The 22,839-nt window shown below is 40.0% G+C and overlaps 1 protein-coding gene across 4 annotated transcripts in view; it reads right to left on the bottom strand.

The window, feature by feature from the left end:
- Nucleotides 1-21,224, bottom strand: part of AGTPBP1 (ATP/GTP binding carboxypeptidase 1) — a 64,936-nt gene extending 43,712 nt beyond the window's left edge. For 3 of the 4 annotated variants that reach the window (XR_010370510.1, XR_010370509.1, XM_064437958.1), the window contains exons 1-8: nt 21,050-21,224; nt 11,012-11,149; nt 9,914-9,984; nt 3,088-3,218; nt 2,470-2,537; nt 1,991-2,054; nt 1,529-1,675; nt 1,127-1,258 (exon numbers count right to left, since the gene is read on the bottom strand). Coding sequence is in view for 2 of the 4 variants with exons in the window: in XM_064437958.1 (XP_064294028.1) it covers nt 1,127-1,258; nt 1,529-1,675; nt 1,991-2,054; nt 2,470-2,537; nt 3,088-3,218; nt 9,914-9,945 (574 nt within the window). In the remaining 2 variants the exon portion in view is untranslated. The remainder of the gene's footprint in view (nt 1-1,126; nt 1,259-1,528; nt 1,676-1,990; nt 2,055-2,469; nt 2,538-3,087; nt 3,219-9,913; nt 9,985-11,011; nt 11,150-21,049) is intronic. The other variant, XM_064437959.1, reaches the window with a different exon arrangement.
- Between the last annotated feature and the right edge of the window lie 1,615 nt (nt 21,225-22,839).

Genomic DNA, 22,839 nt, shown 5'->3' on the forward strand with positions numbered 1-22,839 from the left:
CATTAGCAGCAACATACCACTAGAATCTAAGAAAAATTAGGACTCTATTCTGGCAGCAACTGTACACAAACTTTAAACGTGATCAGAATAGAATGAACTATTACTTTTTCTGGTAATAAGGAGTGGGAAATACAGAAAGATAGAACTGATCTAAGCATTATCCAAATTAGAGACTCAGTTCAATTTCCCATTTTCAGGATGAAGCAAGTTTTCAGCTACGCGATACAAATACCTGTATTAAACTCTTCCATTTAGAGACATTTTACCTCATTATCAGACAGCTCAACAGAAATAAAGCTTCCACATTTTAAAAGTATTGGGACTTTATCAATTATAGGTGCTCTTGTGAATGTCCTGAAAAGATAATCTTGTAGATCATCAAATTAATTATCTTGGAAGCATGTGTTTAAGTTTTCAATCTCTCGCACTTATTTAGGATGTTTAATGGTCATTTTGAGCTCAGCAGGAAAACTTAAGAGCGTCTAGCAGAGAGTAGAGATACAGAAAGAACCACACTATTTTCATCAACTTCCTACTGCCTGCCCAAACAACGAATTAGGCTCTTGTGGAAGAATATTAGTCCAGTAGTAGGGAACTTCAACACAAGGAACAAGGGAACAGTTAAATAAAGAAATAAAATATTTCCTGTGTGAACCAAGTTTTAAATTAGCAATCATGGATTAAATAAAATAAGAAAAAAAAAGAACATGTATAATTAAGAGAGTAATAGTTTAATTTGAAGTGCTTCTGCAAGCACAATGTTAGCATTTCTGTTTTAGATCTTAAAGGATCAGCATTTATGAAAATTACACAACTCCAAATTCCATACATCCAATAGCACTGGTTAAACTCCCCCCAACTATTTATACATATATATATTTGTACACACACATACACACGCTCCCTCTCTCTCCACACACATACACACACTGGACAACAAAAAGATACACAAGAAGTACAAACATGCTTCACAGCAATTTAACAATATAAAAATGAAATCCTAATATAAAAATAATTATTTTTAAAATCTATCATTAAACAAGCATTTAGATCAGATATTTCAATCATATCTATGTTAAAAATGTTATATCATATGGGAAAGAAAAGAATTATCTGCCATACTTACAGTTGGTTGAGTAAACTCTTAATACTTGAAGACATGGCAATATTAGCTTGTGGTTCTGCAAATTCTGCTTCACTAAATTCAATGATATGTTTAGGGCACCATTAATTCTTGCTTTCATGCCAATCTTTTTGTCTGACAAAGAAATACAAGATCAATCACACTAATTTTGAAATTATTATTAAAAAATGTTAAATGAACTGTGAATTCCTTCTAATGATGTCAACTCTGTATGTCTGTTTTTCACCATTCTTCCCTCCCCTCTATTTTGGTCTTCTTTTTGTTCTCCTCTACCAATTCTGAGTACATGGATGCTTATACAATAATAGAGAAAAGCTTCTTCTTAAGTTTCAATTATAAAACTGTAAAGTATTAAGCCATATTACTTAAGTATGTCATTATCACCTTTTGGACCAATTTTTGCAAGAAGAGTATGAAGAAGCACCATTAATTCTTCATTTGGTGGAGAGTCTTTGCTGGCAGTCAAAAGCAGCTGCAATAAGATCTGTGTCCCTCCTTTAGTGACTAAGACGCTTGCTCTCCGACCACCACCTAGAAATTAAAACTTAACTTGTAACCAGAAGCCAAAGAACAATTAAGTATTTAAGCTACAGTTATCATAAAGAAAGTCTTTAGAACAGCAATAGTTTCTCATTATATGACTGTACTATGCAAGAATATGCTGGACTTAGACTTATAACAACATCTTTTATTTGTGTATGATTATCTGAAATGTGACTTCACTCTTATGTTCTTTTTATTGTGCTTTAGTGAACAAAAAAAGGGAGAAAAAGAAAACACCAACAACAGAAGTCTGCAGAAGAATACAGGAATATAATCACAAATTACACCTTAATGAAAACTTACCAACCGAGACTACCTCAATGAGAATATTCAATATATTTAGAATAGTTTGAGGATCTTTTGTATTCTGCAATTAAAAAAAAAAAAAAAAGAGGTATTTTTGCTTAACGTAGAAGTGTAATACAGTGGTTTAGGTACTTAAAGCTTGGAGAAATTCCTGCCACTGAATCAAACAGAACTTGAGATGTAACCACCCGGCTAACCATCCCACTATGCAGCCTATTATTTTTAATCATAAAAATAATTAAAATCTAGTTTGTAGTACGGCATATTAATTAGAGCTGATAGTTGACAAATAATTTCTTAGAATATTTAAAAATAAGAGAGAGACATTCTTAACAAGGTACTTAAAGACTGTATCTAATCATTATAGTCCTACACAAGTTTTGGAGACTAGCTCGAATAACAACATAGTTAATAATACAGAGACCAATGATAAAATGAAAACTTGCTATGTACCCATAACCACACAGAGGTTTTACCTCTAGGGTTGACAGGACAACTTCTATTCCAGTGGAGCCCTTAGAAGTCATCTCCTTCCTGGTTTTTTCTGCCAGTGAGAAAAAGATTCAATATACTGGCTTGCAGGAAAATAAAAATGTGATCACATACAGATTTATCAGAATCTCTATACTGCAAATAATGAAACCTATTAAAAACTGCATATAGGTATATAAAACTAATTAAAATAAATACTCAAGTGATTTTAAAACTCATTTTTGCTTTCACTTGTTCAAGAGACTTGTCATGCCCTAAAAATAACTGTAAAGAAAAAAAATCTGTAAGAAAGCTCTCTTCCAGGTGCTTCTCACATATAAGCATACACACACACACATATATATATTGTGACTTACTCTTAAATTATAGGTGTTTGAGAATACAAAATGCACTCAGTGTAACCAGTACTATAGCAGATGGTATTAAACACAGCTTAAGCAGGTGCTTTCAACAAACACTGTTGATTGATTTGATCACAAGTGACAAAAATGATGCATACTCAAATTCACCAGACAGAACCAAGGAATTTCTTCCGGCAAGGAAGAAATACAAGAAGAGAGGCTCAGAAGGAACGCTACTCAAACCACAAAACAGATACTTACCTTGACTCTGAACCAGATGAAGGATCTTCGAGGTAACATATCTGGCATTGTCTGCTTCTCCTAATACAGAGTCCAAATTTATCTTCTCCAGCTGTGACAGCAGCGACATAGTCCGAGAACTGGTAGAAACACTACAGGAAAGGGGGTTTTTTTTAACATTCACTTTTCCATGTAGATCAGGAGAAGAAAACCCACTAACAACAGAAATCCCATGTCAGAATAAGCAGTGTGGCTAATTCACCTTCACCTTCCTGATTGGAACACAGTTTTAATTCTCCTTAATTCTGGCAAATTTACAGATTTTGCAAAGCTTGCATTGCAGCACACTTGTTATATATAACAGCATCTCCAAAAGGAACTGTGAACAGGGAAATTGCTTACAGCAAATAAAATCCAGATATAGGTACAAATGTTGTTTATCTGTGTCAATTAGAGTAACTTGCATCTAATACAGTTTAAGTGCCAGGATACTGTATCAAACCTGCCATTCAAGGGAAAACTGGCTACAAACAATCCCAAGATCTGTTTGTCTTAGACGCTGGTGTTTCAGAAGTGAAAGAAAAGATGATCACTCATGAAGTGAGCAAACCAGCACGCACCAGCTGAAGAAAAAGAACACCATTTTGAAGAAAAAACTTTGGAAGGTATCCAAAGCTATCATCAGAGTTTGGATTCATTTTGAACACAAGGGTACTTTGGCCTGGCAGCACAAAATTGCCTTGAAAATATATTTTAATGTAAGAAACAATTCCAAACCAGGCATTCATATAGATAGGTAGATTACAGAGAAAGAATGAATGTAAATATTTATAGTATTCAAAATACAGCCAGTCTAGAAATTGTTTTATTTGCTCACTGGTTTTAGATCATAACAATTATTCAGAACAGTTTTGAGATTCATATTCCCACATGAAAGTAGTTTTTAGACAAATGTTTAATATTTGAATTATAGTAATGTAATTAACTACAGGAAATTATTATTTCAAAGGATTAACTATCTTGACTTTTAACTTTTGTAACATTAGATGTAGGGGATGAATTTGCAAGTACATGTCCTTGAACTGAAGCAACGCAGCAGTAAAAAACAGAGACAACAGTGTGGGAATGCCAAGAAAGATTTAAGTAAGCAAAAACAAATGAGCGCAAATAGAACAGCCTATTAGAATGTAGCATAAGGTGCGTCCTTAGAGCTAGCTGACGAATAACAAACTTTGTGCGTGTGATCATATGAGGAATGTGTCAAAAAGATATATAAGCAGTGAAAAGCTGACAATAAAGGTCTTCTGCAGAACATCTGTCACGAGTCCGTGACATTCATCCCTGCAATTAGAGTCCTGCAGTAATTGACAGTAATTCATTTTACACCCACACTGTTCTGACTATCTGCAATAAAACTAAAGTATGTAACATGAGCTTTATAAATACCATCAGTTTTCTCTATAACAACAAGGAATTATTACTCCTTGATTTGTATTTTACATCTGTGATATGGTTTCATGCTTACAGTTAACTCTGCTAAACCAGTTATTTTTGTCCACATATAAACTCTTAAAAAACAAAAGGCAGCTGACAGCAAAGGTTGTACTGCTGTGAAAGCAAACTGATGTAACAGCTGCTGGGGAAAGTGCTTCTACCACTTTCACTTTTCCACACTGACATCTAAATGAGAAACATCACCAAAAGACGATTTCAGATTACAGACGATACTTACAAGCTGTTAACATCAGTAGTAAGTAATGATTATACTAATTACAGAGCTTAAATTGAAATAAATTTATATTGTGAAGTAAGCATACCACCTTCTCAGTTATTTGCTAGACTTTCATTTAAAAGTTTTCTTTGGCCTAAAATAAATTTGTCTTGGTTGCTGAAATATTCTTTTCCTTGTATAAGTAAAGCATAATCCCTCCAATCCCTTCTCATCATCCAAAACCAGGTTGAACAGTATAAAGCCGTTACTATGTGCCCAAGCTTTGTTTTGTTAATTTCTGCTCCTCTTTTTATCCACTGAAGTTGAACGACTACAAAACAAACCCAAGATTTTAATGAAATCCACAAGCTCTGTTGATCTGGTATACTGACAGACTTCCAAAGCATGGTATCTTCACTAGCTACACAATCAAAACAAGAGTGGCAATGTATAAGAGAACTGCTGCTTCAGCTTGTGAGCGTGTGTGTCTGCGTGTATAAATGTAATTTCCATTGCGGTACATCATTGGTCTCAAAATGAAATAAGTGTAGTTTGAAAGCTGGAAATAACCAAAAGCAAAGACGATCCTTAGGAACAAACACACAAACAAAAAAAACCAAACAAGTTTTCATACTGAAAAAAATTAATTTATAGGTATTAATATTTCAGAGCAAACCTGATTTTTTACTGCTGCAGCCTGCAAAATTCAAGAAACACTGGCACATGGAAGTAATACACCACATACAGAAAGTTTGCATCTAACACAATTTCTCAATGCTTACTAAAATCTTTAAAAGGTTGAGGAAGGGTAAGTCATTCCCACTAACTGGGTGGTATAACAATTTTAAGTCCTACAATTTAGAGGTATAATCTCCTCCTGGGGCTAGAGTTTCTACCAAGAGCAACACACACTCATTGTAACAGTTAAAGAGATATCTCTATAATGGTTTTAGGCCATTCATCTTGCAAGTAGTTTTCCAACAGAAATACAGCCCAATAAACTTCACTGCACCCAATAAAGCGTTCTTGAAAACACCACCAGCCCAGATACTATGCTGAAGTATAAAGTCCTGATTTCTTCTTAGCTGTAACTGAGTTTCCTTAAAACAAGAATTGTACTCTTACTTATTAATATTCTACACTAATATGCATGGTGGCTACAATGCTGTGACAGCTTTCAATGTCTGCATGGTAAATCAAAAAGGCTGTAGGACAGGAATTATGGCAGACAGCCTAACTGATAGTGCCACTGCACGTAATACTGCTGTGACAACCCATTTAACCTATGAACAAAATGGAAGCCCAATTTGCAATAGGACTCCTTCTGGTATGTCATGCAAATACATACATTTTGACCAACAAACTATTCAGGATCCAAGAAGATACCTCTCCAAAATACAGAGGTACCATGGAATCCAGTATTTTTAATCCAACAGCTAGGTAAACCAAGGAAGTAGTCAGAATGGCACAATAAAAACTGTGTCCTGTCGGAGCTAAACTTCCTCTTAAGCTGCTGAAATTGCAGAACCTCATGAATATCAAACACTGTGGCCAGCCATTCGTAGAAGACTTGCTTTCTCACAGTGTGAAGAACCCTTCTTGTTAGTGAAAAGAGATTATTTTTACCCCACCCATTCTAAAGCCTTCTCACAAGGGCACTCTGTAGTCATTGAGGGTTACACAGAGTATCTACTATCTTTTGTCATAAAAATCATGACTAAGGAGCACCAGAAGAAACTTCATACGGTCCTCTAAACTAGTATCTTCCAAGTTGGTTGAACACCACAGCTGCTCTTCCTGACAGACACATACTCAATCAGTCCTTAACACCCTGCAAATATGGCGATTCAGTAACCAAAGGCAACTTCATTCTAACACTTTGCACCCCTCCCTTTGAAAGCTTTTCTCCCTGAAGTTTAATCTTACTGTTTCTGGCTCGCCTCACTACAACTGTGACTTGTCCTTCAACCATTCCAGTGGTATACCTCTCTAAGCACTGTACCTTGCACATATTTCTATCAAATATTCTTAACCATTTTCTGCATTTCACAACAGTATTTTGAAATAATTTGGTCCTCCAATATTTATGCACATCTTTCAAGCTTCAAGTTGTCTGCAATTTTAACAAGAATTCTTTCCTCTCTTTTAGATCACTAGTTGAAGCTCAAAATATTTTCAGTCATTAACTGCAACCAGGAAGAGAAAGAGAGAGCATATCCAGAAACAAACTGTGCACTGTTCCCTTCTGACAGTAATTAACTACCACTGCTCTGGTATCCAGTCAGTGCTCTAGTCCAGAGGACTTGTATGGAGCACTTGCCTTAGCTTCCTGATAGCTGTCAAAGGCAATGGTTATTTTAGTAAAGCTTTGAACATATATATGGTATTTTAATGCCACTTTTCTGCTCATGGGACCTGCTCCTCTCTCACACATGAAAAATCAGATGTACTTAAGAACAATTCAAACCACCTTTGGCTGTTTGCAGCCTTACCCATTTGGTTAGTTCTGTGCGAAAGGACAGCTGATGTACAGCTACTCGATTTCTGCTCCCTGACTCTCACAGACAAAACCACCAGGCTTGCCGTCTCTGTCTTTCACTACTTAACCCAAATGCCATGAGTTCTGAAGACAACCAATAATTATTATTCTGGGGTGGATTTAGACCTTCTTTAAGCATCCTGAGGTGAAGTTTACCAGGCTTATTTGATCCTGTACACTGCATGTCTCCATAGGCAGGAAACTCCTCCTCCATCCCACGTTCAAATGCCACAGCTCGAAGTGCCCCTCACAGCACCGTCTTACAGAAAAGAAGCATAAACAACCTTGCCATCATCTCAACTGTTGCCAAAGTGTACAGCATGATTTTAGCTAACTAGAGAGCTTTGTGGATTTCCTCCTCCTCTGGTTAGGTAAGCTACAAGTAGATATAGAGGAAGCAACTGCCCGGACAGGGAGGAACAGAGGACTTCAGGGGTTCACATTTGAAAGAGAACTCCCTCAACAAAGAGACATCTTCTCAATGGAAGTCCATCACTGCAGGGACACTTCTTCCAGTCCCACCAATTCCCGAAGGGTTTAAGCATTCTTACTATGATTACGAGGAAGTGCTAGATTCACAGCTCTTCATCATTCCTTGTACAGTACTTTCACTATGCAAATGCTAAAACACATCACTACACCTTTCTAAGTCTGCTCATGATGAGAAAGATAATTGTAATGGATGTCATGGCAGCTTATAAAAACTCAGTTATCTTAGAATGGTTTTTGGCTACTCACCTTGCAAGAAGCCTTCCAAAAGAAAATAGTAAAATTAAGGAAGTCATCAGAAACCTTCAGTTTCCCAACTGTACCTACTTCCTCTGAAACTGCTGTTTGCAGTCAGCTTGCACACTGACATATTGGGGAGTGCCTTCTTCCCCCACAGCAAACAAGTCTTCTGCATTTCAGCATATTACAGTGAGCCTCTAAGAAACTGTTCTAGAGTAGGTAGGCTTCTCATTAGTTTGTTTTCATTTTATTCCAATGCAAACCATTTCCAATGTGTTTTTTTCTCAACCACCTCCACAGTTATCTGATAATCTTTAGTGAGCTGATACGTCTGATTAGTTCACAGCTATCTCTGTACAATAAATTCACCATAATTTATTCATGACTTAGGAAACAACTGTTTTGAATTGCAAGAGTGGAGACTTCCATTTTAACTCAATAACTAAAGACGAATAAATGGCATTTAAGTAGCCACTCTGCAAAAATCTTTTTGTAATAGTATACTTTTTTTAATAATTAGTAGGATTTCCAAGAACACCCAACGAGAGTTTGATTTTGCTCAATATAATGCCTCAGAAACTAATATACTGTAAGTAGAAAACATAGCTTCTTTACTATTTGTTTTGATCCATCTGTCACACAAACAGGAACAACCAGTCTCTGATATCAAGACACTCCCCTGTTGAAGTCAGCAAAAGCAAAGATGATTTTACATACAAGCATTTAAATTCAAATTTTAAATCCACTCCAAGATATAAAACTAATCCACAGTAGAGCATGTCCTTCATGCAAATATACATTCATTTACAAAATAACAGGTATTTCAGAGAACTAGGACTGAAGCCAAAATTCCCTATTTTGCCGCCTTTAGAATTTTTTTTTGTAAATCTGATTAGATGGTTTGATTTAATGAGGTGGTTTAGCCTGTGCTAGCTTACAAAAAGACTAAGACTGAAAGCCTTTCAATAGTTACCTGATGCTTAACAGACATATTGCCTTCCATATACTATCTCGTAACTTTTTCAAATATTTGCTAAAACAAGTTATTATGAAAGTAACAAACACAACTTTAACTCTTGAAGTATTCTGTAATCTCACTCTTGTTTGCCCTAGCTGTGATATACATCTTATGACAAATTCATGGCTTCTTAGACAGTATCATAAACTTGTCCTTTAATTCCTTCAGTAGAAATCATTTTGTTTTGCCAATATTTGTATGAAATTATTGTTTCAATGAAATTTAATGAAGAAAGGCTGAGAGAGTTGGGTTGTTCAGCCCAGAGAAGAGAAGGCTGTGGGAGACCTTCCTGCAGCCTTCTAGTACTTAAAGGGGGACTATAGGAAGGATGGGGACAACCTCTTCCGCAAAGCCTGTTGTGACAGGACATGGGGTAATGGTTTTAAACTAAAAGAGGGTAGATTTAGACTGGATATAAGGGAAAAATTTTTTGCTATGAGGGTGGTGAAACACTGGCACAGGTTGCCCATAGAGGTTGTGGAGGCCCCACCCCTAGAGACATTCAAGGTCAGGTTGGACGGGGCTCTGAGCAACCTGATCTAGTTGAAGATGCCCCTGCTCACTGAAGGGGGGTTGGGATAGATGACTTCTAAAGGTCCCTTCTATGATTCTATGAATGTGTGTTTTAAACTTCAACTTGTCTAACAATCTGAACATTTTAAAAAGTTTTATTAAATGTGACGCTCCTTAACGCTAATAAATATTGACTCCCTCAGCCTTTCAGGACATCAACTTACACATTTCACTAGGGTCCCATAATGTATATTTATCTTATTATTAAGGTAAAGACTGCTTTTTCACAAATCTCAAATAGTTTGATGTTGAGAAGTCGCTATGGTTTTAAATTTACCTTTTTTCAGATGATGTTTTTACTTTGTTCATATCGGAAACCTGATTCTTCAAATCACCATCTCTGATAACCTGTAAGATATTAAACAACTACAAATGATCAACATCTTTTGCTCTTTAATGATGAAATGCTACCACCATGTTGGACAACTCTGCACTATAAATGTTAAGTAAGTTAATTTGCACTAACTGTATTTCTCCACACTGTCACAAGGTCTCCTCTTCAATATATTTCATCCAGCTTTTAAAATAAACTATTGCAATATAAGTATGGAGCATGGTTCTGCATTACAACTCAGTCCTACCAAGCTCAGAATGTCTGATTATAATGAAACAGAAATTTTTATCAGTTGCTTTTCAGACAGCATTTTCATGTCCATGACGGAATTTTATTGAACAAAGCTTTTGCCGAAGCCAGTAAATATACTCCTTTAAACTTACTTAACAATGTTATGAGATGCCACAACATACTTTTTCTCTGACTACCATTTCATGTACGTACAGGATAACTAGGACTAAAGGCACAGTGAGAAACATGGAGTGTTTGGTGTTCTTATTTAAGCAAGACCTGAATACATTTCTTGGACAGAAACCATATCGTGCCAAGGACTCAATTTTCCTATCCTTTTAAGGGCATAGTGTCCTCAGGGTACACTGCTTCCTCAAATGGTGCCTCCAGGCAATTAAGGTTGCAGCCTACAGGACAGACCACTAGCTGAACCTCAGTAGTTCCATTTGAGACCTAATATGAATGGCAAATACTCCCACTGTGAAAAAACCCCAGTGTACTCAAAGGGCACAGTGGTTGGTTTTAAGGTATAGGACAGAATAAAGGAAAAAGGATGTTCAAAGATCTGGGTGGTGAGAATGAAGAAGATAAAGCACTTGTTCTCTCGGGAAACACAGGCAAGAAATTCAGTCAAGCACATGTACACACACACACAAAACCCACCCCAAAGAGAAATTTTTAAGACTTCTCAAAAATCCTTGTTGCTTAGCACATATAATAATCAGGTTTTTATTAATGGTAAATTCCACTCTGCAATTGCTAAAAGCCTAAAGCAGATGAAGTATGAGGCAAGCTTATTTCCAGACTTACCTGAAAGCAGAATTTTTTTTTTTCCCCAGCAGCCAGGAAGCAAATGCTCAGCTTTTCACAAGAATTCCAGCTTCACCCAAGTTAACAGGTGTCCTAGACTTGTCCAAGTACCCTTCAAGTGCAAACTGCCTTGACTTCCTTTAAAGAAAATTAATAGTTACAAGAGAATAGCTGTGTCCACCACAATGCAGACAATTTTACAAATTATAAGGTCTGGATTATTCAAATCAGGTTGCAGGTCTTACTGGGGAGAAAATATTAGATTCTTGAATTCAAGTAGCCAAGTGCCGGTTTGCTTACAGCGTTGACCTGCTGTCAGACAGATGATGAACAGTCTGCCAGTGCCAATACTGTCTACATATTATAGTGTACTGAACTGCTGTATGAGTAGAGCCAGCTACAGAGCTGAACTATCTTGAACTGCAAGGTCTTAATTTGTTTTGCTTTAAGTTCACCACAAAGTGTTTCAGTAAGCACTAATTTGCACTAAGTACAAATGCTCCAGGTCAAGGGGAAAAGACAAGCAGGTAAGAAAAAGCACAAGAACATCTGCAAAAAACACAGTGAAATGGAGCACGCAGAAAAAGAGAGAAAAATGCACATATCAGCAATGCAGAGAGTTGCGGTGGAACATTTATGCATACTAAACCAGCAAAATCTCTCTTCAACATTTTACTAGGTGATACAAAAAAGACACTTCCAAACTCTCTCAAAAACTTTTAATATTATGCTTATTTTGAATAAAGGATTGATAGAAAGGTAAAGGCAGAAGAAGTCTCAATTTAAACATATTTTTAAACACATTTAATGTCACTTGCCTGCCAGTGGTAGCAGAACAGAGGGTAAATTAGCATCAGTTCTTCTGCGTTTAAAAGAACAACAACAACAATTTAAAAAAGAAAAAGCCTGAAGTTGGAGGGGAACAGAAGAGAGCAGGGAGCGTTGACTAATTAATTTTAAAATTAATATACGCTGGATTCTGTGCAACCTCCCTCTGCCTTTTCACAATTTCTGTGGGACGTTACCCCCTCCATCTTTCCACCTGCACCAGGGAAAAAGGCAGCTTCTTCAGAGGACATTTCTCCAAGCAGATAAAGTTCCAAATCAAAAAGTTGCACTCATTGTAATAATGCTACCCACACTAAGATAAATTAAATGGACTGCAAGAAGTTATATATGATTTTCACCTTTTCCTTTCTCCACCAAAAAACAAAGACATCCCTTATGTGACATGTACTTGCCTCCCTCCTAGGTGAATTCTTTGTCACTGGGCCACTGACACACCTTCTCCACTGATCCACCTTTTCGGCCCTATGAAACTTCACCACTCACTGGCAAAGCACATGCCAAAGGGCAGAGGATACCGCCCCTCAAACATTTACCTTTCATGTAAGCTTTGCCATGTGCTGAAACATAACAGAGTAACATGGAACCCAGACTCCTACTTCTTGGATAAATAACCTGAAGAAATGGCTGAAGAAATGAACCGGCACCATTTCACTCATACCTCACATTCAGGTGTGTCTATTAGGCATTACTGGAAGTGCCTGTTAGATTACAGAGGACTCATAAGGACACCATCTTCCTGAATACAAAGTTGATTTACATGTATTAGAAGAACACTAAGATGCTCAGTCTCTTCAAGCCAGCAATAATTCTGGTCAGACCTTGTAACAGGATTCAGAGGAAATTTTACTGATACAAGTTTGGTAGCAACCTGCACAGGAGTGAAAAGGGGAATTAGTAATTCTGGTACTGCGCTCTTAATGTTCGACACCAATACCAATACCATTCTGCTAGCACAGGTGATAGGGCTTCTGCAAGAAAACACAAAGGCATTATGACCAGGGTCACAGAATTTAGATGTTGATATTCTCTTTTACAAATAGCCTCAGTTCTTCTCCTGCAGATGAAGAAACCTCTAGATTTGGGCTTTTCTTTGCCAACTGCCAGGTTCAAGGCTTCCTCCCTTACTGCAGCCCCTGAAGATCACAAGTCAAGTACTCATTATGTTTCCTGTCCAAACTCTTCACCAGGGACACCAAACAAAGACCTCTTTTCCTTCACCTCTCGCTCATCTGTTTCTGGTGGACAGTCAAAACTGGCTCCTGATTCTTCCAGAAAGGAGTGTCTTATTCCCATTTTAGGCATTCATTTCCTTTCCCCTAAAGCCACTGCTCTGGGGGAAGAGAAATCTGAAATTCCATCTGTTTCAAAAAATAAGCAAATAAATAAAAGTCCCCTTCACTAAAATCACACCAGTGCCTGTCCCAATGTTTGTCTTCTCTCTTAGAGGAATCCTTTTTCATTTTCATGTAAATATCAAGAAGTTCATGCCACGGTAGAAAGACACCTAATCATTAAATTTACTCTCCATCATCTACCTAGTAATGAAAACAGGGAATTAAAAAAAGTAAATGCTACTAACCAAATACTTTGTATGCACTGTCACATAGCTCTTCTTGCATCTTCTTTAAGATTCTGGTACTTAAACCAATGCATGTATTTCAGGGGAACTGAGTGCACCCCTTATCTGTTGCAAGCCATCCAGGTGGAATTTCTACATGCTCTGAACAGCCCTCTTCAAATAAAACTGAAGAGATCTAATTAAACTCAGTACAGTAATGCATGGCTCAACTGCACCAGAACTTGCAGTTATGTGTACTGACCATAAATTGTTTTCCCTTTTATCTTCCATTGATCACTAATGGATTGTGAAAAGTCAGACATAAAACCAAACTCCAATCCTTACTCTAACTTACAATAAGAAAAAATACATAGTCACCGTTACAATATGTCAGTGCTCAGCACTTTCATTGTCATTTTGATAACATCGCATCTGAAAGAAATTTTCCTATGTTAAACGCACAGTAACCTCACATCTGTGGCTCAAAACTTTTATTTTAACAAACAGCAGCTCTCTGCTTTCATAGTTGCTTTTTTTTCTTCCTTTTTTATTTTTCACTGAATCAGGACATTCTTTATATACACATTTAAAATAGATACCTATATTTGGGAATTATACCAGACTGTCTTGCCATCAAGCCCATTTTCTTGCAATGGAAAATCTCTCCAAAAACTGTGTTTTCAGACAATTGCCCTGGAAGACGGATCTATTGGTATCCATCAAGCTAATGATAAGCAAAAGGAGCAGTACTAGTCAGACAGGAAAAAGTGACCCTGCCACAAAAAAAGATGTGCTCAGAATCAACACATACAGAGCATGCCACATTAAGCCTGCCTCTTAAGACCACAGAGGCTGAAAAAAAACCCCAGTTTTCACACTAAAATCCTATTATCTTTGCTTTCTGTAAGAGAGAGTTCTGTCTCCTACTGAAGCTGGAGGACATTCTGAGTTTACATAAATAGCATTCACATGCTTCAATTGACCAAAATACTTTAACGTGGAACATGCCTGTTTTGAAAGGATAAATATAACTAAAAAAATCTGAAGCATCTATTTTCTTTTCTTAAAACCCAACCCCCTCTCCCCCTGCAAAAACATACCACACAACCACACACAAGAAAAACAAACAAAAAACCCAGAAGACAAACCCTTTAAAAAAGCCAGAGACCTCTGAAACTTACTCTGGTTAACACTAGGACTTTTCTGCAAAGTGCTTTCTAACTACATTCAAAAGAAGGGTTTTTTTTAATCAAAAGAAACTAGAAAAATCAAAACAAGTATGGATATGCATAGCTTATTGATACTATTAAATCTGTTCTACTTACAGTATATTCCATTTTCTGTGGTTTTATTTTCCAGAAATGCATTTTCTAACAAGCATACTTTATACAGAAAGAAAGGCCTATTTTTTGAGTATGTTTACTACATATTTATGATAACAAAATATCTTCTTTCAATGAGTTGCAAAAATGGCATATCAAATCATATTCATAGACAAAACAAGTCTTCAGTTCTACTGTGTACATCTAGCATAATAAGACTGCAATACCTGTAAGATTGTTCATCAATCTATATTCCTATCTTTTGCTTTGTATTCAAAGCTAGGCACATCCCAAAGTATATTTAAAGTCAGAGCTCAGACTTCACTTAGGTTCATCATGGAGCTATTGATTTGAAAGGTTACAAAAAGTAACCATGAACACACTTGCTTCCACTGCTGCGCACAGCAAACAAGTCATTGCATTGCTGCGTACTTATCCATCAGATAATGGAAGCAAGTAGCTGGCAAAATCTTCATAAATGCTACAGTATTAAAAAAAACCAAACTAATATGCAAAAGAGGAAGGAATACAAAACTTTAGAGGACAGAATTGTGTCAAAAAGCAATGAATTAAAAAATTAAATAGAGAAATCCTGAGTATGAACTGAGAAAACACGTAGTGATTTAAAATTCCATAAATACTTTGCAGAGAGGGAAAAAAAACCCCAAACAAAAAAAAAACCACACAAACAAATCAAAACCCTCCACCAGATCAGGTGATTGCACTCTGGGGTATGCTTCCAAAAGACACTGATTCTGCCTCTCACTGAAGTACACGTGGGTCTCCCCAGTCCCAGTGCAGATTAAACCAGAAGCAAACTGGCCTTTGACAGTATGTCATTTCACACAGCCCAAAGTCTCAGAAGCTGTTCATAGGTTGAAATATTCTTTTTCCAGACGCTGAAAAAGTCTGTTTAAAATACAACCACATAAAAATATTACTGCATTCTTTGTGCTCTAAGCAACCTTAATTCCAAAATACTACTTGTGGTTTCTTTAAATCTTTCTTTTTTTTACTTCTTTAAACATAGAAGTAAATTGTTTGCAGGAACAGACTATTTGCCTAAGTAAATTTACACTTGCAGAAATAGGCCCTATGTTGAAGATTTAGGATGAGCAGCAACACATGCCAGCAAGAGTCACCAACTCAGTACCAAAAAGCAAACTACCCAGAATGCTTGTAGACAGCAGGTCAACACCGTGATAACCTGCATCCTAAATATGGTAAAACCCCATAAATATCCCTGCACAATATGGAAAGCTGTAGTGTGTTACTTGAGATTACACAAGAAACATCCACCAGGACAGCCCAGTGTTCTTCCTCTGGCAGCACTAAGAACTGCCCACGGCTAGTAATACAGTGGTGCTGCCTCTGCCATCTCATCCTCTTGTACCATAAGACGGCTTGCCCCTTTGCAAAGGGCTTAGAAATTATACCTTAAATAACCCCTCTGGCCATTTAATCATTTCCTCATTCACATGACATTCTTTCCCAATGCAGCACCTCAAGTGACAGCTTCCACAACTATATTTTTGAAAAACTGTTTTTTTGACAGAAAACACTTCTATTCTAAAGCCATACAACCTAGTGAAGTTACTGGATGTGAACAATTTCCTTAACAATAACATGAGACCTAATGTTAGATTAAAACTCTCACAGACTCTTTTGAAATGCCACTGTCATTTTGTAAACAGCTTTGCATCCCGAAAGCTCGGTCCACAGTACAATACATAAAGGTTTTGGTTACCTATAATCCAACTTTAAATTCTATCAACTCAAAACCTGGGGAAATCCTTCAAGCTTCACAACTAAGTTTCAAGTTGGCAAATCCTACACGGTACTCAACCACAATCTAGTAAACAGAACACATATACATAAAGAGTGATAACTAACATGGCAGTGACAATCTGTTTTCTGAAGCTGCATATTCCTAGCTCAATTCCTGAGCTGCCTTCTGCAAGGCCTGTGAAACAAAAACATAGACTTCCCACTGCATCTCCCATCTCTACATTGGAGAAGTCTCATACAAATTAAGGCCCTAGTCAATAGCCCAGAGAGAGAATTTTCAGGACCAGCTGTTTCTTAAATTAAATTAAATAGTGAATTAGGACAGAATGACTTAGAGTACACACTAAACAGTATCCCTTCCTAATACTTTAATATGCAGCACCACAAAAAAGGTTTTAGTGACATAAAAAATTGTAATGTACCTAAGGATACAGTAAAAGTATTTATTCCATGAGAAAAAGTTTGTTCAAGATACTAGAAAAACTAGAGATACAATTACATCTGGAAGAAGAGTAAGGCTTCATGTGGAAAGGGCTGAAAAAAAACCCTTGATCTGATGACTGAAGCTAACCAACTCCTTTAAGTAGCAAGAAAAATCTCAAGTTTTTGGTGGAAGAGAGTCTAATTTTCAAATCCAAAATAAAGTGAAAAGTTTAACAATGTTTACTAGTCAAAGAAAAAAATACTTCTGAAAATCAGCTACTGCCTTTTCCTCGTATCCTTTGCTATAAATATTTATAGTAAGAAACAAGAGAGTCAGCTGATTACTTTACTCATTGCTGCATTATAGCAAAGTGCTGACTTTTTGACATGACTAGAGAAATTGCAGTGTATAATCAGACATTCAAAATTACATACATAAAGCTTCACAGAAGCCTGCAGCACCAAAGCCCTGTACAGCAGCTTGCCAACTATGTCATGCAGGTGATTACTACCAGTCCACTTAACTGTAAAAACAAAGTCTGATATGTGTAGCCAAAAAAAGCTGTAGATACCTAATAGTGACTCCCTAAAAAAAAAAAAAAGCAACATTTATCAGGAAAAGAGCAAAACAATAAAACTGTGCTTTGTTTCTTGCCTGGAAAAAAGCTCCTAGAAAGTTACCAGCAAGGCAAGCGTAAGGTTACTCCTCAAGACACGACAAACTTGCTATCATCAGGCTCACAGAGTATCATATTCAAAGCCTGCATGATTTAAGTTGACAGAAACATTGCAAAAGTCAGCTACTTCTTGCCCAGCTAGCATAACCCTTTCATCACATAGGTGAATGGCACAGGGAGGCAGAGGGGGGCAATAAAAATATCCAGGAGGGAAAGGACAATCATAGCAGAAACAAAGCTTTTCCCTACACCAAAAACTGAACAAGAACTGGAAACCCAGTAACTTTCCCGAGCTCCTGAAAATGCCCCACTGATACAGTGCTAAGTGTCAGAGGTGCTTTCCAGCCCCTAACCCAATGACTGCTCTTTTGGCTTCCACTTGTCTCAATGGCTAAGGTCGGTCTGTAAAGAAATCAATCCAAACATCTAAACCTGCTGTTTCACCAGCTGAATTAATGCAAATCTTTGAGCCTGGTCTTAATCCAGAAGAAAAAAAAAAAAAAAAGAGAAAAAATCTGTGGCTCCATGTTGCAGATTTATCATCTACTCAAATACACTTCTAGCCCTTCAGCCTCATTAGTACGCAGAAACACAATCATCTCACAATCCATAAAACTCTCAGCAACATTCTCACTTTCAAAATACTGACTTGTTCCATTCAGCTCATGCATTATACTTGAAGCCATTAAAACAGTATTACCTACCTCCAGTACGCAAAACCCTGAACAACCTGCTTCTCATAAATTGTAAGGTTTTTTAAGAGATGTAGTGCAAGTTTATATGTGCCTTTTAATACATTAAACTTAGGATGACAGTTTCAGGACTTTCATCTCTGCAGCTATTGCAAAAGAAAGGAAGGATGTTTAGGTGCTCCCCTTCTCCCCAACCCCACCCCTCCCCCACTTTCAGTCTCTCTATGTTTAAATGTTACAAAACAGTATTTCCAAACGTAAACCATGCTGACTCGCCCCTGTATCCAGGACACACACCGAACAATTCATAATCTTCTTGATGCTTGGCACTGGATATTGGACAGTTAAGCTGTGGATAGTGGCAGGGCTTGAAAACATACCCAGCGATATGCTGCCATTACAAATCCCTCCTAAGCACTCATCCGAGCAGCTGCCTTGCTCAGCACTCTCACACTCACTTCAGAAAACCTGACTTCCCCTCCTTAGAGAGAAGTCCCTTGCTTAGGGGAGTTTAAACACTTCAACTACTGCAGTTATACTCAGGCCCAGGGTGACTACAGCAGCATTCAGACCTTTCAGACACTGGCAATTCATATCACAGGGGCAATCTCCTAACAGCAAGCAGCTCACAGATACTGGAATTCAAAGAGAAGTTTCAACTAACATATCAAGAGGCAAAAAACAGGTGGTTCCCAGATATGTCCAGCAGCGTACCACCATGAATTTTAAAGACCACAAAGTCGCTCCTCATCAGACACATTGCTGACAAGTTGCTGAATAAGAAGCTGAACATCTTCCCTAGACTAAAACCTAAACATGAGGTAAAACAGCACGCTCCTGTAAGCCAACAGGACTTCAGAGAACCTTCTCCCAAGTTTTTTCCCTCTCTGACTGTAGCTTCTCATGCATAATTTCAGGGAATTTGCTCCCAGCAGCAGTAAGTTAACTAATATTAACCAGCTGTGTTTTACAATCTACTATCAAGGCAACTCAATATTTTTCGAGTTCAAAAGCTTCCATTTGGAAGACAATTTGTGACTTTCTTGAATATGAAAACTTAAGTATGAGTACGGCCACCTCTAAAACCTGAACTGAAAGCTAAGCCTGAGATCAGGTATCACTTCACACAAACACAGATCAGGTATCACTTCACAGGATAACACTACTCTTGGTGAGGGATCCTTTCCTCCCTCTCTGGGAAAAATAATAGGATACACTTACTTTTATGAAGCTTTAAAAGCAAACAGAAAAAGTACTTGCCTTAATTTACACTGGCATAAAAAAAATCACAGTAGTGAATGAAGACATCAGAACCTAACAATGAAAATTTGTTCTGCTGAACTAGAGACGTGATAAAATTATCTTGATGTTAAATAGGAAAGTCTCCAGAAAATGATATTATCTTGCCACTCCCCAGCCCCCAAAACGAAAAGATATTCCAGCAGAGACTTGCACTTGCACTCACAATGCATGTCATACGGTATTATTTCCAGAAAAACTCTTCGGTCCTAAGTATGATTTCACTGAAGGATTAACCAGAAGGTGGGGCTATCCCACCAGCACCGTCCTCTCACTCGTCATACACTGCTGAGAAACACACTGAATGCTACCTGCAAAACAGGGAAGCCTTTTCGTGAAATATAACTTCTAAAGGTAGTTCACACACATATTTCTCTAAGAGAACATCATTAGTATGCATACGCTCGTTTGAGACCTAATGCCCTCATGGTGGAAAAAATAAATACACAAAAATCAGCATTCATACCACAAGGCTATACAGAAGTTCTGGTGTTTTTACACCATACAGATACACAGAAGAGTCTCACCTCTGCCTTTAACGTACCACGGAATGCTTACAATTTTAAGTGTACACAATAGAAGTTCATCCAGGTCAGGATCCCTAAACATCTAACAAATCTCAGTGTCTGAAAACAGTTTATGCTGAAGAAAAAACACTTCCCCACCCCCCACATACAGCTTATTTCCCAGATTCTCTCTGGGAAATTCAATTTCAACCCATTTCAGCTGACACCTAGAAAAATACTTGCTACAGTGGATTTCCACAACTGTAAAAGGAGTCAGGGGAAAAAAAAAAAAAAACAAACCACCCCAAATATTAATAAACCTCAAGGACCATTAAGCTGAAGAGAGGCTGGGCAGGCGCTGTCGCATGGCACCTTCAGCCAGCGCGACTCCAGCCGCCGTGCTCCCCACGCAATCCCCGCAATGGGTCACGCCGCCCGGCAGGGCAGGGGGGGCGCGAAGCCACGGTGCGTGGGGGTGCGGGGGTCACCCACAGCCTCTCCGCCTCGCAGGGCGCCCGAGCTTTGCCGTAACACCGCCCCGCGCAGCCGTGTCTGAACGGGCCACGCACCGCCCCGCACCGCACCAGAACCGCACCCCGCGGCCGCCGGGGGCCGCCGCTGCCCCCCGCCCAGGCCCCGCGCCCGGCCCCGCTCCCACCGCCGGCCGGCCACCGCTACCGTCTCCGCAAGTGGGCACACGCAGGGGTCGGCTCCCGGAGGGAGCTGCCGTGGCCGTGCGTACCCGCCGCTCCCCGAGCGGAACGGGCCCGCCGCCCGGCGCGGGAGAGCCGGCACGGGAACACCCGGTTCCCCGCCCCACCCCGGTCCCTCCCCGCGGTCAACCTCGCCTCGCCTCACCCCGGCCCTGCCCCACGGCAGCCAGGCCCGCGCCGCCGAGGGCGATGCGCGCCCGCAGGGCTTCACCTTGGCAGCAGCCGCCGTCCCGAGCGCTGTGGCTGCCCCGCAGCCTCCCCAAGGGACGGGCGCGGCGGCAGGAGGGGCGCCCCTCACCCCGCAGCCCCGCGGCGGCGGCTCCGCGCTGCGCCCCCGCCGTCTTCATGCGACCGGCGGCGGCAGGAACCTGCCCGCACCGCAGCGCGTCACGGCCCCGCCGCCCCGCCCCGCCCCGCCGCGCCCCGGCCTTGCGCAGGCGCCCGCCGCCAACGGGGTGGGTGGAGCTGGCGGTGCCCGGCCTGTGCGGCAGCGCTGCCCGGCCCTGCCGCCGCCGCCCGGAGGGAGGGTGGGAGAGCGGAGCGGAGCGGGGCTGGCGGGGGCGCCAGCGGAGGCTGCGAGGGGGAACCGGGGAGGTCTTCGCCTGGCCGCCGGCAGCATCCTCCCGGCCCGCCTCGGGAGTCGCGCTGCTGCTGCTGCGAGCCTTCCCCGCCGCCGCCACGGCGATGGTCAGGGCCGGGCGGCGCGGCGGCACCACGGGCGCAGAGGCAGCACGACAAGCAGCCTGGATCCCCCTTCGCGCCGGCCGCTCCCTCCGAGCTTCCCCTTTTCCCCGGGCGCGCTCCCCCCGGCCCAGCGGGCCTTCCGCACCCCATTTTCGGCGGCAGGTAAGCGCACCCCGACCGCAGTGAGGCCGTGGATGATCCCTGCTGACCAGGGCGCCGGGGAAGCACTGGCGCAAGAACACTCAGATCGGTGATCTGTAAAAGCCAAAAAGGTACCCCCCAATTCTTTCCCCTCCAGATCCTCACAGAAGGGAAGTACTACTTCATACACTTAAAAACCCTTACGTTTTACGGGAAATTAACCTCTGCGTGCCCTGTTTTGAGCCACTCACTATCACTGATGACATCTGAACACGGGCAATGTGGTCTCCCACCCTGACACTTTTTTCATCCATAACAACCAAGATGTAACATTTACTTTTTCATTAAGTTCCTCAAATGGAGAAAGGAAACTGCTAATAATTCTGGGGTAGGGTCATTGTACTGATAGTTTACAAACAAGAAGCAGCCCTTCAGTGAAGGCTGGGAAACTGAAATACAGTTCAAATCTCATTTTTACCAATGACAGTTACTGATAAAGGCCCCAATAAAAATATGCAAGGTTCATTTCCCAATAACATTGTGTAACCGTGGAGTTACCCATTCTAATTCTTAGTAAAAAGCAGACTTCAGATCCTTTAAATTGTATACATTTTTGTTCATCTTGCCTTTCAAAATATGTAACACCCGGATACAGGTGGCAACTACTGTCTTATGCATCGTAATTTATCCCACTTACAAAGACAGGAATAAAGATACCCAAGATACCAAGACTTCTCTACTGTCTAGGAAGCAGCTGTGCATTTTGGGTGACAGCTGGCAGCATTTCCTTCGGGCTGAGTCACCTGAAGAACCTTTTATGGTTACTGCTTCTTACTGCCTTGATGGTGTCACAGGGTTCGAAAGGCAAGTTCTGGTTATCACCGTGCAATGGCCTGGAGGTGGTCTGCACAGGGAACATACACATGTATACATTCTGGACACACAGCAAAGCTGCTTTACTGGCCAGTCAGGAGACACCCCACAGATTAGAAGCAGGGGGCTACTTTTGTACAGCTGCAAGGGAGGGGAGATGCCTGTCCTGTCTGGGTCTGGCTAAATGCAGTGGGTTGAGCGAACTGGCGTCAGCCAATTTCCACCCATTAAATCAGGAAAGTCAGCTAGAGTTTTGGTGGAGTTAATTCAAGTTTAAAGTGGTATAGCAGATTCCCCATTGTC

This window comes from Phalacrocorax carbo, chromosome Z, assembly GCF_963921805.1.
Source record: "Phalacrocorax carbo chromosome Z, bPhaCar2.1, whole genome shotgun sequence".
In the NCBI taxonomy this organism is placed as follows: Eukaryota; Metazoa; Chordata; class Aves; order Suliformes; family Phalacrocoracidae; genus Phalacrocorax; species Phalacrocorax carbo.